At 42.4% G+C, this 19,425-nt stretch overlaps 1 protein-coding gene across 5 annotated transcripts in view; it reads right to left on the reverse strand.

Moving 5' to 3' along the window:
* The window catches only part of MED14 (mediator complex subunit 14), a 75,282-nt gene that overhangs the window by 5,433 nt on the left and 50,424 nt on the right, over window positions 1-19,425 (reverse strand). For 3 of the 5 annotated variants that reach the window (XM_033408563.2, XM_004281351.4, XM_033408564.2), the window contains 8 exons: window positions 16,860-17,000; window positions 15,188-15,299; window positions 12,064-12,195; window positions 9,906-10,088; window positions 8,754-8,989; window positions 6,504-6,683; window positions 6,298-6,405; window positions 95-220 (listed from right to left, as the gene is read on the reverse strand). In XM_033408563.2, coding sequence (XP_033264454.1) covers window positions 95-220; window positions 6,298-6,405; window positions 6,504-6,683; window positions 8,754-8,989; window positions 9,906-10,088; window positions 12,064-12,195; window positions 15,188-15,299; window positions 16,860-17,000 — 1,218 coding nt within the window. Of the gene's footprint in view, window positions 1-94; window positions 221-6,297; window positions 6,406-6,503; window positions 6,684-8,753; window positions 8,990-9,145; window positions 9,263-9,905; window positions 10,089-12,063; window positions 12,196-15,187; window positions 15,300-16,859; window positions 17,001-19,425 lie in introns of those variants that run through there. The other 2 variants (XM_033408562.2, XR_007474833.1) reach the window with 2 other exon arrangements.

Genomic DNA, 19,425 nt, shown 5'->3' on the forward strand with positions numbered 1-19,425 from the left:
AATGGAGTCTCCCTCAGAAGCTCTGCACACCTGCACCCATATACACACACACACATACACACACAAACACAGGTGCACGCCAGGTGGTACTTACAAAAAATAGCATTTTGGATTTCAGCACCACAGCAGGTGTCCCAGGAGGTGCAATTGGCGGTGCACTGGGAGGGATCGTCAGGCAAAACTGAACGTTCCATTTTAGCTGTGTTGCCTGGTCAGGAAACTGTTTTGAAAAGAAAAAAAATTATGATAAAGTCATATGAACATTTAAAATTATATTCTAGTGTAGGAGCCTGAAAGGTTAGAGGGAATTTTATACTCAATTATCAGTAGATCATAAAGTTGATAACCTGCCTTTTCTCAAAGGAAATATACACATGAAGGTCCTAACTGAAGAGTCAGCTCTGGATTCATGATATGTTCACCTTCCTTCCCTCCCACTTCATTAATTCCCAAGGCCTGCGGGTTCTCCTTCCTCGGTGTCTCTGACATCTGTTCCCTCCTCTCTATTTTCACTGATGCCACTGAGCTCAGGGCTCCGTTACTTCTCCCGTGGCCCCCCTAATGGTCCTTTCCATTGGCTGCCTCTCCCAATCCATCCTTACACCACTGCCAGACAAATGTCCTAGAGCATGGTTCTAATCTAGCTGACAAATGCTCAGTGACATGCAGTGATCCATGCTGCCCCCCTCACCCCCCAAGGACCAACACTGGCATTCAAGGCACTTAACTGGTGCCAATCTAGACTTCTCAGTCTCATTTCCAACTCCTTCCCTAAAACAAACTGCATTAATAATTTTAAACTATATCTACTGGAGCTTTTTTAGTGACATAAATATTTACTCCTTTAAAAACTCAAATGGATTTTTTTAACATAAATAATGTTTCCTATAGCCTATCAGAGCAGAAGCCAAATGCTGACACTACTAGCAAAAGAACACTGCCGTCCCAATATTAATAATAAAACACCAACTGAAAAAAGGAATGAGGTATTTGGAATTACCCAAAGCAATGCTAGAAACATTAAAATGAAAGGCCTACTGCAAGACTGGAAAAATAAAATTAGCTGCCATCTGGATTCCAGCTATATAACTGTATACTTTCATAGGAAAGAAGAGGCATTTAAAAACCTCCCCAGAGGGAGAGAGGGGGAAGATGGCAGAAGAGTAAGACGCGGAGATCACCTTCCTCCCGACAGATACACCAGAAATACATCTACACGTGGAACAACTCCTACAGAGCATCTACTGAACGCTGGCAGAAGACCTCAGACCTCCCAAAAGGCAAGAAACTCCCCACGTACCTGGGTAGGGCAAAAGAGAAAAGAATAAATGGAGACAAAAGAACAGGGATGGGACCCGCACCAGTGGGAGGGAGCTGTGAAGGAGGAAGGGTTTCCACACACTAGGAAGCCCCTTCGCGGGCGGAGACTGCGGGTGGCGGAAGGGGGGGACCTTCAGTGCGGCGGAAGAGAGCGCAGCCACAGGGGTGCGGAGGGCAAAGCGGGAAGATTCCCGCACAGAGGATTGGTGCCGACCGGCAATCAATCATCAGCCCGAGAGGCTTGTCTGCTCACCCGCCGGGATGGGCGGGGCTGGGAGCTGAGGCTCGGGTTTCGGTAGGAGCGCAGGGAGAGGGCTGGGATTGGCTGCGTGAACACAGCCTGAAGGGGGCTAGTGCGCCACGGCTGGCTGCCCGGGAGGGAGTCCGGGGGCAAAGCCTAGAGCTGCCGAAGAGGCAAGAGACTTTTTCTTCCCTCTTTGTTTCCTGGTGCGCAAGAAGAGGGGATTAAGAGCGCTGCTTAAAGGAGCTTCAGAGACGGGCGTGAGCCGCAGTGATCAGCGCGGACCCCGGAAACGGGCATGAGACGCTAAGGCCGCTGCTGCCTCCACCAAGAAGCCTGTGTGCGAGCACACGTCACTCTCCACAACCGCCTTCTGGGGAGCCAGTGCAGCCCGCCGCTGGCAGGGTCCCGTGATCCAGGGACAACTTCCCCCGGGAGAACGCACGCCACGCCTCAGGCTGGTGCAACGTCACGCGGGCCTCTGCTGCCGAAGGCTCGCCCGGCATCGGTACCCCTCCCCGCACCCCCCCTCCCCCCCGCCTGAGTGAGCCACAGCCCCTGAATCAGCTGCTCCTTTAACCTCGTCCTGTCTGAGGGAAGAACAGACGCCCTCCAGCGACCTACACGCAGAGGCGGGGCCAGATCCAAAGCTGAGCCCCTGGGAGCTGTGCGAACAAAGAAGAGAAAGGGAAATCTCTCCCTGCAGCCTCAGGAGCAGCGGATTAAATCTCCACAATCAACTTGATGTACCCTGCATCGGTGGAATACCTGAATAGACAATGAATCATCCCAAATTCAGGAGATGGACGTGGAGAGCAAGATTTATTATTTTTTCCCCTTTTCCTCTTTTGGTGAGTGTGTATGTGTATGCTTCTGTGTGAGATTTTGTCTGTATAGCTTTTTTTTTTGCGGTACGCGGGCCTCTCACTGTTGTGGCCTTTCCCTTTGTGCAGCACAGGCTCCGGACGCGCAGGCTCAGCGGCCATGGCTCACGGGCCCAACCGCTCCACGGCATGTGGGATCTTCCCAGACCGGGGCACGAACCTGTGTCCCCTACATCAGCAGGCGGACTCTCAACCACTGCGCCACCAGGGAAGCCCTGTCTGTATAGCTTTCCTTTCACCATTTGTCCTAAGGTTCTGTGCGTCCGTATTTATTTTTATTGTTTTACTTAAAAAAAAAATTCTTAATAATTATTTTTTATTTTAATAACTTTATTTTATTTTATCCTCTTTCTTTCTTCATTTCTTCCTTTCTACTTTTTCTCCATTTTATTCTGAGCCATGTGGATGAAAGGCTCTTGGTGCTGCAGGCAGGAGTCAGCGCTGTGCCTCTGACGTGGAAGTGACAACTTCAGGACACTGGTCCGCAAGAGACCTCCCAGCTCCACGTAATATCAAATGACGAAAATCTCCCAGAGATCTCCATCTCAACACCAACAGACAGCCTCACTCAACGACCAGCAAGCTACAGTGCTGGACACCCCATGCCAAACAACTAGCAAGACAGGAACACAACCCCACCCATTAGCAGAGAGGCTGCCTACAATCATAAGCCCACAGACACCCCAAAACACACCACCAGACGTGGACCTGCCCACCAGAAAGACAAGATCCAGCCTCATCCACCAGAACACAGGCACTAGTCCCCTCCACCAGGAAGCCGACACAACCCACTGAACCAACTTTAGCCACTGGGGACAGACACCAAAAACAACGGGAACTACGAACCTGCAGCCTGCAAAAAGGAGACCCCAAACACAGTAAGATAAGCAAAATGAGAAGACAGAAAAACACAAACCAGATGAAGGAGCAAGATAAAACCCACCAGACCTAACAAATGAAGAGGAAATAGGCAGTCTACCTGAAAAAGAATTCAGAATAATGATAGTAAAGATGATCCAAAATCTTGGAAATAGAATGGACAAAATGCAAGAAACATTTAACAAGGACTTAGAAGAACTGAAGATGAAACAAGCAATGATGAACAACACAATAAATGAAATTAAAAATACTCTAGAAGGGATCAATAGCAGAATAACTGAGGCAGAAGAACGGATAAGTGACCTGGAAGATAAAACAGTGGAAATAACTACTGCAGAGCAGAATAAAGAAAAAAGAATGAAAAGAACTGAGGACAGTCTCAGAGACCTCTGGGACAACTTTAAACGCGCCAACATTCGAATTATAGGGGTTCCAGAAGAAGAGAAAAAGAAAGGAACTAAGGAAATATCTGAAGAGATTATAGTTGAAAACTTCCCTAATATGGGAAAGGAAATAGTCAATCAAGTTCAGGAAGCACAGAGAGTCCCATACAGGATAAATATAAGGAGAAATACGCCAAGACACCTATTAATCAAACTGTCAAAAATCAAATACAAAGAAAACATATTAAAAGCAGCAAGGGAAAAACAACAAATAACACACAAGGGAATCCCCATCAGGTTAACAGCTGATCTTTCAGCAGAAACTCTGCAAGCCAGAAGGGACTGGCAGGACATATTTAAAGTGATGAAGGAGAAAAACCTACAAGCAAGATTACTCTACCCAGCAAGGATCTCATTCAGATTTGATGGAGAAATTAAAACCTTTACAGACAAGCAAAAGCTGAGAGAGTTCAGCACCACCAAACCAGCTTTACAACAAATGCTAAAGGATCTTCTCTAGGCAAGAAACACAAGAGAAGGAAAAGACCTATAATAACGAACCCAAAACAATTAAGAAAATGGGAATAGGAGCATACATACCGATAATTACCTTAAATGTAAATGGACTAAATGCTCCCACCAAAAGACACAGACTGGCTGAATGGATACAAAAACAAGACCCATATATATGCTGTCTACAAGAGACCCACTTCAGACCTAGAGACACATACAGACTGAAAGTGAGGGGATGGAAAAAGATATTCCATGCAAATGGAAACCAAAAGAAAGCTGGAGTAGCAATTCTCATATCAGACAAAATAGACTTTAAAATAAGGACTATTAGAAGAAACAAAGAAGGACACTACATAATGATCAAGGGATCGATCCAAGAAGAAGATGTAACAATTGTAAATATTTATGCACCCAACATAGGAGCACCTCAATACATAAGGCCAATACTAACAGCCATAAAAGGGGAAATCGACAGTAACACATTCATAGTAGGGGACTTTTAACACCCCACTTTCACCAATGGACAGATCATCCAAAATGAAAATAAATAAGGAAACACAAGCTTTAAATGATACATTAAACAAGATGGACTTAATTGATGTTTATAGGACATTCCATCCAAAAAACAACAGAATACACATTTTTCTCAAGTGCTCATGGAACATTCTCCAGGATAGATCATATCTTGGGTCACAAATCAAGCCTTGGTACATTTAAGAAAATTGAAATTGTACCAAGTATCTTTTCTGACCACAACGCTATGAGAGTAGATATCAATTACAGGAAAAGATGTGTAAAAAATACAAACACATGGAGGCTAAACAATACACTACTTAATAACGAAGTGATCACTGAAGAAGTCAAAGAGGAAATCAAAAAATACCTAGAAACAAATGACAATGGAGACACGACAACCCAAAACCTATGGGATGCAGCAAAAGCAGTTCTAAGAGGGAAGTTTATAGCAATACAATCCTACCTTAAGAAACAGGAAACATCTCGAATAAACAACCTAACCTTGCACCGAAAGCAATTAGAGAAAGAAGAACAAAAACCCCCAAAGTTAGCAGAAGGAAAGAAATCATAAAGAGGAGATCAGAAATAAATGAAAAAGAAATGAAGGAAACGATAGCAAAGATCAATAAAACTAAAAGCTGGTTCTTTGAGAAGATAAACAAAATTGATAAACCGTTAGCCAGACTCATCAAGAAAAAAAGACCTGTATGCAGAAAATTATAAGACACTGATGAAAGAAATTAAAGATGATACAAATAGATGGAGAGATATACCATGTTCTTGGATTGGAAGGATCAACATTGTGAAAATGACTCTACTACCCAAAGCAATCTACAGATTCAATGCAATCCCTATCAAACTACCACTGGCATTTTTCACAGAACTAGAACAAAAAATTTCACAATTTGTATGGAAACACAAAAGACCCCGAACAGCCAAAGCAATCTTGGGAAAGAAAAACGGAGCCAGAGGAATCAGGCTCCCTGACTTCAGACTATACTACAAAGCTACAGTAATCAAGTAAAGATGTAAAAAAAAAAAAAAAAACCTCCACAGAAAGGACAGATTTTTCAATAAATGGTATTAGGGCAGTTGGGGGCATCTGAAAAAATTGGACCCATACCTCACCGTTTGACCCCAAGATATATTTTAAATGGATCAAATATATAAGTAGTTTACAAAATGATTCCGTAACAGTATTAGGAGAAGCCACGGGAGGATTATTTCATGATCTGGGAGTAGGAAGAGTATATTAAATGTATCTTTTTATAAGAGAGAAGCCACTGATAACTTGGATTGCCTGTGGGGAGGAGGACTAGATGGCTGGATAGGGATGGATGTGAAATTTCCCACTGTATTACCTTGTTCTAAATTCAAAAGATATAAGAGGATTGTGTTACCTACCCAAAGACAAATAAAATTTAAGTTAAAAATTAAGGATGCAAGAGAAAAATGAAGTACATAACATAAATGGGTGAAAACCAACATATTACTGTTCCCACCAACTCCAACCTCCTCAGACCGACCTGGCTAGAAAAGTCTGTGTGTCTCTGTAACTTACCAACTCTAGCTTCATAATATGCACACAGTCCCTGAGGATGTGTGTAGGAGCTCCTAACAGCTTGGTGAAAGCTATTAATGTATTGGCTTTAAATGGCGGTCCTGCAACCTACAAGGATAAATAAAGCAAGTTAAGTTACTCTTCATTCTACCTTGACTCCTCTGTTTCACCGACTGTATTAAAATTATGCATTAAGAAACACATACTCTTGTTTCAAAGAATTTCTCTAAAACTTGAAGTTCATCAGGTTTCCACTGTCCTGCATTTTCGGGTGTCACTTTCAGCTGAAGTGTTTGGTTGGTTTTGGGACTAAGGGCTACTCTGCATTTCAGCGCATCAGTCTTAAACATGATCACTCCAGGTTCATTGGAATTTATCAGCTGTAGCTGAAAAACAAGAAGCATGCATCAGATTAACATGTGAAATAATATGTAAGTCAAAGGGAAAATGGAAATGTTAACTAGAGAAATGTTTCAAAAGGAAAACAACTAAGTTGGTACCTGTTCCACAAAAAGGTATCTAGGCACTGGGCACCAGCAATTGCTAACCATATAGCAAAGAGAGGCAATCAGACATTATGTGTCTCCTGATGGAAGAACATAACACCACCTATCAAAACCACAACCAACTTGAGCCTGAATTCAGTAGTCAGATCCACAGGGTTGATCAATATTACAGAAATATGGAGGTCAAAAGAACATGTTAGATGATTCCAAAGGGATGCGATCAGCAAGATCCAGACTGAGAAACTCCACAGGACAAATGATATGGCTTCTTCAACAAATACATTATCTAATGAGAAATGGAGGGGGAACCTATTGTTTAGAAAGGACTTAAGAACATGTATGGATTTTGATTCAGATGGTAAAACCTGTGACAACTTGGGAAATCTGGACACCAATTAGAAATCTGATGATAAAGAAACTATGGATGAAATGATGTCAGGAATTTGCTGTCAAATCTGGGAGGAGGAGTTATAGGTGAAACAATGTTAGTGTGAGTTCACTGTGTTGAAGGTGGGTGATGAGAACAGACAGGTTTATTATATAATTCTCTCTACTTTTGTATATGCTTAAAATTGTCCACAATAAGTTTTAAAAAAAGATCCAGTAGGAAAAAAGAATAAAGAGTTCAATTACAAAATGTTAGATCTGGACTGGGACGATATGCTAGTCCAGGGGTTGGTAAATATTTTAGGTTCTATGGTCTCTGCTGCAACCACCCATAGACAATATGCAATTGAATGCGTGGGGCTGTGTTCCAATGAAACTTTACAAAAACAGGTGGAGGGCAGGACTTGGCCTCCAGGCCCATAGTTTACTGACCTCTGCACTAGCCTAATATGCTGATTATGCAGATGAGAAAAATGAGGTTCAAAGGGCTGAAAGCTTACATGGCTTTTAAGTGGCAGAGGTGAGGCTAGATCACAGGTCTGATGATTACTTTTGAATGCTAATTTATTTCAACTGACGTTAAAACTTTTCTTTCTTTCAAATTTGAATATAAAGGTTGCAAAATAGCTTGGCGCCATCTGTGGTGAGGCTATTTTAAACGCTCACCATTCTGACTACCTCATTAACATAAATATCAATAATAATTATTATAAATAATATGTAACTGAATACCAAAACATTATGTAAAGGTTTTATATGAAGTTATCTCAAATTTCCACAACTGTTGTGAGTTAGGTAGATACTACTATCTACTATTATCAAAAAAGGTGAAGAAATGTGCCGAAGCTCGTACCAGCCAGTGGCATGGCCTGGCTACAAACTGGGGTAGCCTGACTATAGAACTGGTGCTCTCAACTCTGAACTGTCTCCTAAGGGTATCACCACAGGATAGAAGTCTTTTTCTATAAGAGTTTTAAATCAATTCAGTTGCTCATGTGTTTTTTTAAATACTTATTTATTTATTTATTCTGGCTGTGCCAGGTCTTAGTTGCAGCATGTAGGATCTAGTTCCCTGACTAGGGATCGAACCCAGGCCCTGTGCACTGGAAGCACGTCTTAGCCACTGGACCGCCATGGAAATCCCCAATCGCTCGTGTATTTAAAAAGTAGCTCTCATCCTTGTGATCATAAATAATTTCACGATCACAGATTCCGATTCAGCCTGCCTGCAGAAGCATTCCAGAGGGCAAATAGTTCCTCGTATGCTATTCTCTACCAAGTCAGATCCTGGGTGCACTTGTTCTACGGTATCGTGGGGACCTATCTCCAGGTCCATGATAGCCACAGCATGGCAAATTATAAGTGAAGGAATTTGTTAATGTAAGAATGGAAAAGAAAATAGTGGATCCATTTTTAATGCTAGGGTGGAGGGCAAAACACAATGCTAACAGGCTGGTTAAAGGAGGTGAGGGAATAGCACTTCAGTTCAGATCCTACTCTAGGAAGCAACTTAGCACCTGCTTTGACAATCACCACTTAGGAATTCAGCAGGTACCCACATACCGTTTCTTGTTGAATAATTCTTTGAAGGTGTCGTCTCATGATGACGGATCCAAGGAATCTCTCAAGCGGAGAACAAAGGTAACTACCTGCTAGGCCGGGCACGAGGCCTGGCGTTGGAGAGGGCAGCAGTAAAATATTCAAGGCACTGTGAGTGAGGATGGTAGGGATGGAGGCCGCCCAGGAGCGCTGAGGTAGTTTACGAGGTGGAGGCATGTTTGTGGGCATCGTTTGGGAACCTTTTGGGAAGGAAAACGTCATTTTTTTTTTTACAAATACACACAATCTCGTTGTTCCCTGTTTTGCTTTTATTAAACACCTTTACTTTTCTATAGCAATCCATACTGTTTCCGTTACTCCCTGTGGTGTTAACAATCACATATTAGTTTCCTTACAGTTATTCTCCTCCCTGCAGCCAGGTCCCTTGCAGTGTGACTTTGCAGCAGTTCCTTCAAGGAGTGGGGTCTACTTCTTTACTTGGGATCTGGGCTGGCCTTGTGACTTGCTGTGGCCTACAGAATGCAGTGGAAATGACACAGTGCCAGCTGCAGGCCTAGGCTTTTACTGACTCTCTTGGAATTCTGTCTAGCCCCAGGTGAGCAAGCCCATGGTCAAGTATGAGACCACAAGAAGCAGAGAGAAGCCAGGCCCCAGCCAACCCAGGAGCTGACCACAGATGCATGAGTGAGCCCAGCAGAGCCTGGAAGAATCACCCAGCTGGGCTCAGCCCAAATTGCCAATCTGCAGAACAGCGAGCGAACATATGATTGTTGTTTTAAGCCACTAAAAGTCACATGGCAAAAGCTAATGAACATATGTGTACAATTCTTCTTTTCTGTGTTAATTTGCATAACCTTGTCAGTTACCTTTAGGTATCTTTTAAGGTCTAGTAGTGCAGCTAAGTTAGTAGTCATAACAGAGGTACAGGGTTCACCTCAGAAGACTTCTGGAGAAGACATTCTCCTTTCTTACATTTTGCCCGACTTTTACAAATTTAACTACTGTTACAACTAATTTACTAAATGGATAAAAGTTTAAGTTACTGAGTATCCTTATTAAGTCATGACTTTCAAATGTGAGGTTGAGGATAGAATGATTAAAACAGGTCATTTATGTTATTCTAAAAGCTAACATAAAAGTGTCGATGACACTCACTTGTTCCAGCTCGAGGGGAATGAGAAGCATCTGGAACTGGAGAATGTAGTGATGGGTTGGCTGGTGACATCCCAGGCATGCGTGTTGCTGGTGAGGGGCCAGACACTTGAGGAGACCCTGGCCAGTTCCCTGCTCGTCCACTTGGTGACACCATAGTGTATGGAGAACTAGGGTCCAGGGTTCCTGTAAACAAGTAAACAAATGGTTTTCAAAACCTATACTTTAATAGCTGAAAAGCTATTAAATAGCTGACAACATTCAAATGCTTAAACCCCACGTGGTGATATTTTGTCTTTCAGTAAGATATCTCACTGAAGCCTGATGCACATGGCACATTTGAATCTCTATTTGGTGTAGTTTTTGTACTTTTGAACATGATAAAAAAAATTAGGAAGGTAAAAAAATACTGAGAAAGGATAAAATTTACCTTTACACAAGCTCCAAGATGTGTAATATGTAACAATCTACTTTACACTATATAACAAACACTGTGTTTGAAAATATTAAGCAAAAAAATCTCAAAGCTCCTTTAAGGGTAGAAATCTTATATTTTTAAACTAACCCTGACAAATTATGTTTTCATTCTACTCAGAGAAGGCTGAAGAGAGGGAATTTTCCATTTTCTTTATTTAGTAAAGGGTACAGTGACTAAGAAATGCACCAAGAATCAAATTTTGAAAGCAGTGACCTCCTGAACAATCTGATATTTAAATTTCACCCTGCAGATACTTTTAACTTATTTACACCTCTTTGTAACCAAATGACAAAATGAGAAAATACTTCTACCATATATCAGAGAATAAATGTTCCTTACTTAGAAATCTTACAAATCGGTAAGAAAAAACACAAGAATATAGGCAAAGGATATAAACTGGCAGGTGTACAATAAGAAACACGAAAGACTAATGAACATAAAAAAAAGTTCAACTTCACTAATAATCAAAAAACCACACATCGAACAGTAATATGCCATTTTTTACCTATCAAAATGACCAAGATTTTAAAAAATCACAATACCCCTTGTTGGCAATGATGCAGGAAAACAGACATTCTTGTACAATACTAGAGGAAATTGGTACGGCCTTTTAGGTGAGCAATTTGCAGTATGTTTCAAAAGCTTTAGAATTTCTCAAACCCTTTGAGACAGCAATTCCACTTCTAGGAACTTACCTAAGAAGATAATCCTGCGAGCAGAGAAGACACCATTTTCAGTTGTGAAAAAATAGAAACATTCTAAACGTATCGTAATAAGAGAACGGTTAAATCATGGTATGCCCAGACAAGGGGATACTATGAAGCCATTTAGTATGATGATGTAGTTTTTACTGACAGAAATGTTCCTGCAAATATTAATAGTAAAGAGGAAAATCACAGATGCTACACAGCTGTAAAACCTGAGGAAGCTCTTTATGTTCAGATTTGGCACGGGATTCATGATACAGTTAAGTGACGAACGCAAGGCACCGAATACGGTGTGCAGTATGCTGCCATGTGTGTAAAAGAGAGGGGGAAGAACAATCCGCATAAGACATCCCTCCAAGAATGCACGAGAAATCAGTAGCACTAAATGCCTTTGGGAGGAAGAACTAGGTGGTTGGTGGACTCGAAAGGAAACACCTCACTGGCTACCTCTTCTATTCTTTCTCTTTTTGAACAAATTCAAAATAGAATTTTTGAGTTAAAAAATTCAAGTCTCAAAACAATACATATGGTAGGGTCCCAATTTTGTGTGTGTGGGGGGTGGTGTTTAAGGGGAGAGAAGAAGATGGGTAGAGAGCAAGATAGGGCAACAGAGATTTGGGCGGGCAGGCAGGCAAGCGGGGGTGCGTGACAGGCCGAGTGAGGGGGAGAGAGAGTGCGAAGCAGACAGACTAACTGGTAGATCTCTTCGTTGTGTGATTAGGAAAAACGTATTCTTATTTTTGGCCGCGGCACGTGGGATCTTAGTTCCGAACCCGGGCCCCCTGCAGTGGAAGCGCGGAGTCCTAACCACTGGACCACCAGGGAATTCCCAGGAAAAACGTACTTTCTTTCGCTATTTCCCCAATACACAAGTGCTAATTTTGCAAAAAGAAAATTTATTTAACAAAAACTTATTTAACAAAAACTACTTTCACATCAAACTCTTATGTTCTAGCAATTTCCGGTATGGACTCACCATGTGGACTAGCAAAACTGGCCCCTGGTCCTATTGAGATTCCATGCGAGGAAGGGGGAGGAGTTGGAACAAATGATGCTGGTGATGGGGCTCTCAAAGCCCCACTGGGGGAGCTGGCGGCATGCAGATTTCCTAATAAAGGAAAATAATTATAGATGATCTTGCAGGACACATATTATGTCCTGTCCAAGGACCCCGAGTTAAGACTCTCTACAGACTAAAGAAACAAGTAGTAAAGCTCCCGTAAGTAGCACAAAGAAAAACTGGAACAATTTCAGTATGGAAAAAGAGAGACATCAATTCCATGGGGTCCAAATTCTAGCTCTTATATTGACTGATGTTTAAAAAAAAAAGCCAGTGTACTTTTTTATCCACTCACTCACTCATTCAACAAGTAGGCATGAACATCAATTTCATGCCAAGCATTGTTGTAGGTACTGGGGATGCAGCAGTTAACAAGAGACAAAAAATCCTGCCCTCATGGAGTTTATATTCTAGTATAACGAGAAAGACAAACAAATATATGTCAGGTTATGCTAAGTGCTATGGAGAAAAACAGGGCAAGGTAAGGGGGCTATATCGTGTAGTGGTGGAGGTGGGTGCTGTTCTTTATATAGAGCAACCAGGGACCTCTCTGAGAGGGGGCTATGTGGGCTGAGACATGAAGTGAAGGATCAGAAGAGCTAGTGCAAAGGCCCCAATGGTAGCAGCAGTTATAAATAACAGGGGGAGGCCAGTGTGGCTGGAGCAGCGTGAGCAAGGCGGGGAGCGGGGAACGGAAGACAATCAGGTCAGAGAGGTGGGAGGAGGGTCCCAGATCACACAGGGACTTGTAGGCCACTCCAAGGACTTAGGGTTTACCCTGAATGAGATGGGAGGCCACTGCAGAGTCTGGAGCAGAGGAGTCATGACCTAACTTCTGTTCCAGAAGGATCACTCTGGCTGCTGTTGAAAAACAGACTATAGGGCAGGAGGCAGCGAAACCAGTTAGAGGCAACTGCAATTACCCAGGTGAGGGATGGCTAATGACCCGGGAAAGGGTGAAGGCTGAGATGGTGAAGGTGGTTAGATTCTGGATAAATTCTGAAGATGGAGCTGACAGTATTCGGTAACTGACTGACTGTGGGTGTGAGAGAAAGAGGAGTCCAACATGACTCCTACAGCTTTGGCCCAAGTAACAGGAAGGAAGGAAGAAGCTGCCACCTGCTGAGATGCAGTGCCTATGGGAGAAGCAGCACAGGGCAGGGTTGGGGGGTGTTAGGAATTCAGTTTCAGCCATGCTGAGTTTCAGATGTTGACTAAACATCTACATAGAAATGCTGAATAGTTAGCTGGAAAAGACAGGACTCGAGTTTGGGGGAGAGGCCTAGATGGAGCTATAAAAAACTCGGAGACATGAGCTTAAAGATGGTATTTAGCCACAGGACTAGCTTTAATTTAGGATGACGAAGGGTGGGGACTATGGCTATCAAAACTATCAGTGCAACATTAAAATACTTGCTACATTACCATGACTATCCTCAATACCAGCAGCTTTCAAATTCTCTACTATGTAAGAGAATTTCATATTTTTAATGTTCTATTAATATCTAATGCAGTACTAATTCAATACAGTATGAATTCAATATTAACATTGATATTCTATAAATGTTAATCAACTTGATTAACCTTTAAGTATTATATTTACATATTTAGCTGTGTGATCTGGACTAGTGACTTAACTTCTCCATGCCTCGGTATTCATTTAACCGTTTATTCCCTAGGGAATAAACGAATTCGTTTAATTTGTTTAATCCCTAGGCATTACCCGTTTAATGCCTAGGGCTTAAACGGGTAAAGTGCTTAGAACAGGGCTTGGCACACAGGAAGCACTATATACCTGTCTGCTACTAAAATTATTTCAAAATAATCATCTCTCCTTCCTTCTATACGAAACCAGTCTCAACCCACATCCTAGAAACTCCCTCCCCTCGGGTGCTGGGACCCCGCTTCCCGTTCTCCCCCTTGCTCCCCAGCTGCTCCTCCTCAGGCTCCCACACTGTCTACTGTCGGAGCTTCACAGGGTCTGAGTCTCCCACCAGCTCAGGGTTCAGGGGCCTTCAATGACACGACAATGACTTCCAAGTCTTCACCTGGGGTCCCACCACCTCTGATGAGCAGGGAAGGGCTCATCTACGCTAAAAATCCGATACCAGTGCTCCTCGCTAGAAGGTAAGCCCGAGAAGCAGGACTGCTATCGGGCTCACTGCTGAATCCCCAGCACCGTGCAGCATTAGACACAGAGCAACCACTTAAGACAAACCAACGAATTAACTGTTCTGTTGAAAGTCAAAATTTGGCATTCTCCCGCAATTTGTTTTTAAAGCTTTTTTTTTGATGTGGACCATTTTTAAAGTCTTTATTGAACTTGTTACAACATTGCTTCTGTTTTATATGTTGGTTTTTTGCCCGCGAGGCATGTGGGATCTTAGCTCCCCGACCAGGGATCGAACCTGCACTTTCGTGCATCGGAAGGCGAAGTCTTAGCCACTGGACCGCCAGGGAAGTCCCTCTCCAGCAGTTTTTACAGCGTACTTCATGGGGTCGCCAACAGAGCCATCTTGTTCAGACAAGCAGGTTGTGGCCTGCCTGACTCTGAGGTGGGGCACTGTTCACATACACCTGGGCTCTGCCAACTCCTTCTGTAAGGGGGCTTTTCTGAAACGGGTCGTCGTAGCGGGAAAGCAGCCACAGACACTACATAAATGGATGTGGCTGTGTTCCGATGAAACTATTTACAAAACCAGGTGGTGGATAGGATGTGGCCCACAGGCCTTAGTGTGTCGACCTCTGACATAGATCATGTTGTGATTCTTGGAGTTGCGCCATGAGTCTGGCTCTGGGTGACAACAACTCCACTTAACTCAAACCTTTTAAAAGTGCTCCTGAATCATGAACATAGATTTCACAACCCTGCCATAATGAATGAATGGCAAATATCCAGCCACGGACTAGCAAAGCAGTTCCCTCTGACAGCTACGGCTACATCTGTAGTATTTCTCACGGTGTGTGTGCATGTGTGTATGCGTGTTGTCTATCTTGGATCTGAAAGTTGAACACAACAAGAGAATAAGTAATATCTTACCTGGAGACTGTGTGTGCATCATAGAGGGAGACTGGTTAACTGTGCTGTGATAAGATGTAGGGGGCGAAGTTAGAGGATAAGCGCCTGATGATCCTGGCTGCTTTGGAAATGGCTGAAAAGAAGAACATTCCATGTTGGTAAAATGGCCAACCATGCAGATTATGTGAGTGTGGCTTTCCCCAATAAAGAGCTACAGTGTTGACATTTACACACATCACTGGTTACCAAATAGGAAAGGTGAGGTATGAAAATGCCCAAAATTCACATCAATAATGCAAGTTTTAAAAAACTTCCTTTCAAAATGTTTTAAAAATAGCAACAGTCTCATTCCTGACCTTGCACTACCACTGCTTATAGCCCCCAAGATGCTTTTTGCTCATTTTATCTACCATATAACTGACTTATCTATATTATTTATCTACCATTTGACTGAATCTAAGATAAATTTTCCCCATATTTTAACATCTCTGAAATCAGTGTGTGTCTTCCAATTCATGGCATGTCGTAGTTGAACTGGCAGTGTTGTTTCGGGCGGTACATAAAAACAATGCATTTGGTGGAGTTTTAGAGTCAGTGAAATATGGTAGTTCAGCCTGATCTCTACTCACCTTCACCTTCATCTCCAGTAATGACCATGTAATTCTTCCTAGTCTATGTTTTTAACTTGAGGTATGAATCACATACAGTAAAGCACACGACTCTTAAATGTATAGTCTGATGAGTTTCTATAAATGTAACTGCCACATAGATCAAGATACTGAAGGACATTACCAGAAGCCCAGAGGCCTCCCTCACCCACCTTCCAAGTCTCTATCGCCTCCCCAAACTCTGACTTCCATCACTCAAGCTTGGTTTTGCCTGTTTTTTGCATCTCATATAAATACTGAATGTACTCATTAGTGTCTGGCTTCTTTTGTTCAACATTACGTCAGTGAAATTCATCATTTCGTTGCATGCAGCAGTAGCTTTTTTCATTTCTGTAAAGTATTCCACTGTATGAATATACCCCCGTTTACTCATTCTACTGTTGCCGGATATTTGGGTTGTTTACAATTTTTGCGTAAATAATGCTGCTGTGAACATTCCTGTGTTTTTTGGCTGCATTTCTGTTGCATATATACCCAAGGTAGAACTGTTAAATCACAGGCATGCATAATGTTCAGCCTTAGCACTCTGGAATAATGCTGAACACCACTGCAAGGTAGCTGTACCATTTTATACACCTTCCAGTAGTAAATGAGAGTTTCAGATGGTCCTAATACCAAATGTTGGCAAGGACTATCAATTTTCTTTTCCTTAAAGACATTTCTGTGGGTATGGGGTATTACCTCACTGTGGCTTTAATGTATAATTCTGTGACGCCAGATGACACTGTTCACCTTTTCTGTGCTTACTGGCCATTTGGACATCATCTTTTGTGACCACATGGGTGATCACCTGACATTATTTTAAGTGCGGGAGTCTGAAGTTAATGCTGTTTCTGGTACTATTTACTTCCCATCACTAGAAGCCTCCTCCTGTCTCCCTCTGTCACTATTTCTTCATATGAATTTCTTGGGCATCTCGGGTCCACCAAGGACCTCCTTGCCTTTCAGCAAAGAAGCAGAGCCACCTATGGAACCTGTTAAGTAACACAAATATGACACCGTTTGGAATGGCAGCTAGACATCACCTGTTGCTGGGGTGGTGGCTGGAGTTGTGAGATTAAAGAATCCATCATATCTCCTCCAATGGGAGAAGGGGGATTATCATCCTCATTTACAGACCTTCTTCGAGCATCCTGATTGCTGTCAACAAACATATTCAGGAATGTCTATGGATATAAACAGGTAAAATTTAGATTATTTTACCTAACTTTAGTAAGATATTCTTAATCACTGAGAATGTGTTAACAGAAACAAACATATTATGTCCATTATCTGAAATATAAGTTTGACACGTGGCCACTATTGTTAGGCCAACCTAGAAGAGAGAGTGATCAATTTGAAGAAAGGGGGAAAATTGAGGAAAAGTTAAACACAACAATAAAAATCACATCTAAGTTAAAATGTTATTATGTGAGCAAAAAGTTGAAGGAAGAAGTTCACCCTGGCCAAAATATTTTCTTATTAATTTCTGAATCAAAAACGTGGAAAAGAATAAAAAGTTGTATGGTAGGCATATAAGTAACTTCAATGACTCGGAAAACTTCCTATTTAGTGAGAGTTCTCACTTTTTAAGCCAGAAAATATGAAAGAGGAAAGCTGAATAAAGAAACTAAGCCACCTTTTCCCTTTTTATTTTATGTGACTTAATCTTAAACATCAAGAGTGGGACAGTCTTGTTTTATAGGTTATGTCATCTAAAATTAAGCAAGGCTACCAGAATTTGTGTCTCAAGAACAGATTCTCTTTTTTTTTTTTTTTTTTTTTGCGATACGCGGGCCTCTCACCACTGCAGCCTCTCCCGCTGCGGAGCACGGGCTCCGGACGTGCAGGCCCAGCGGCCATGGCCCACGGGCCCAGCCGCTCCACGGCATGTGGGATCCTCCTGGACCGGGGCACGAACCCGTGTCCCCTGCACGGGCAGGCGGACTCTCAACCACTGCGCCACCAGGGAAGCCCCTCTTTTCTTTTTAATATAAATTTCATTTATTTATTTATTTATTTTTGGCTGCGTTGGGTCTTTGTTGCTGCGTGCAGGCTTTCTCTAGTTGCGGTGAGTGGGGACTACTCTTCGCTGCGGTGTGCGGGCTTCTCATTGCGGTGGCTTCTCTTGTTGTGGAGCACGGGCTCTAGGTGCACAGGCTTCAGTAGTTGTGGCACGTGGGCTCAGTAGTTGTGGGTCGCGGGCTTTAGAGTGCAGGCTCATTAGTTGTGGCACATGGGCTTAGCTGCTCCACGGCATGTGGGATCTTCCTGGACCAGGGCTCGGACCCGTGTCCCCTGCATTGGCAGGCGGATTCTTAACCACTGCACCACCAGGGAAGTCCCAGATTCTCTTTAATATGCTCCACCTTCCCAATCTTCAAAAATATAGATTACAAGCTTATCAGAATTACTGAAAAGCTTTTAAAGGTACAAAGTCTGATTTCTAATTAAAGATAATAGATTATTCACAACACACATTTCATCTTCTCTCAACACCCCACTGAAGCTCCTAAAAAAATTTTTTTAAGCAGTAAGTCACCAAGACAAAAAGAATGGGATAAGAGAGAAATAGCAATAAATTCTAGGAGGTTGCAGAGCAGATGGTTGAGTGGTAACTGAACTATCTGATGTGAGGAAGTTTCTTCTTAAGCAAGCAGTGGGGAAAGCCAAGAAGCAAAGCTATTTCCATCCAGATCTCCAAGATACACAGGAACTGGCAGCATCAGATACCCCTGGAAATGGAAATGAAACAGACTAAGAGCAGAGGACTGGGTGAAACGTCTTAAAGACAGTAGTGAAACCCTCCAGAGCCTCTGGCACTCCCACTGAGTTAGGCTGACCTTTACCACCCAGGTGGAAGGTCTCTGATTGGGGGCGGGGGGGGACCTCTAGGATCAATTGACAGCAGGGGTACCATACTAAAAATAGAGATTAAAGTTTACATACTGAATGCTGAGAATACTAGTTTCCTTCTCTTATTTGACTTGCCAAATATTGGGAGCCAGATGCACAACAGCTATGCAGAGTCTTGATACTCTTCTCTTGGTACTCACACTGGCCCAACAAAAAGACCTGAAGCTACTGACATTGGGAGTTACCCAATGAAATGGCCCAAGCAGATCATCCTGCAGTGAAGATTACAGTCAGCAAGTGTCACCTTTAAATAAAAGCACAGAGTTAAGAATCACTTAATATTTGAAAACTACTAATATGAAAGAGATGAAAACAAAAAAAGGTGGATGAAATGGAGATTATGTAGGAAGAGGTAAGAGAAGATAATGCAGCCATATAGAACAGGACGTCATAAAATGAACTTTCAGAATCAAAAAGAGCTCTCGGAATTTTTTTAAAAGATGGCAAAAAAAAAAATTCTTGATGGAAATGAAAAATAGAAGGATTGGAAAAAAACAAAAAAAGGAAATCTCCCAGAAACAGAGAGATAAAAAACAGGAAAGATAAGAAAATTAGAGGATAAGTCCAGGATGCCCAACTTCAGAATAGCAGGGGTAGCAGAAAGAGCTAACAGTGAACACAAAGGAAAAGACTCGAGGAAGAGCACAAGGAAATTCCCCACAACAAAAGGATGTAAGTTTCCAGACTGAAAGAGTC

Source organism: Orcinus orca, chromosome X (genome assembly GCF_937001465.1).
Source record: "Orcinus orca chromosome X, mOrcOrc1.1, whole genome shotgun sequence".
Lineage (NCBI taxonomy): Eukaryota > Metazoa > Chordata > Mammalia > Artiodactyla > Delphinidae > Orcinus > Orcinus orca.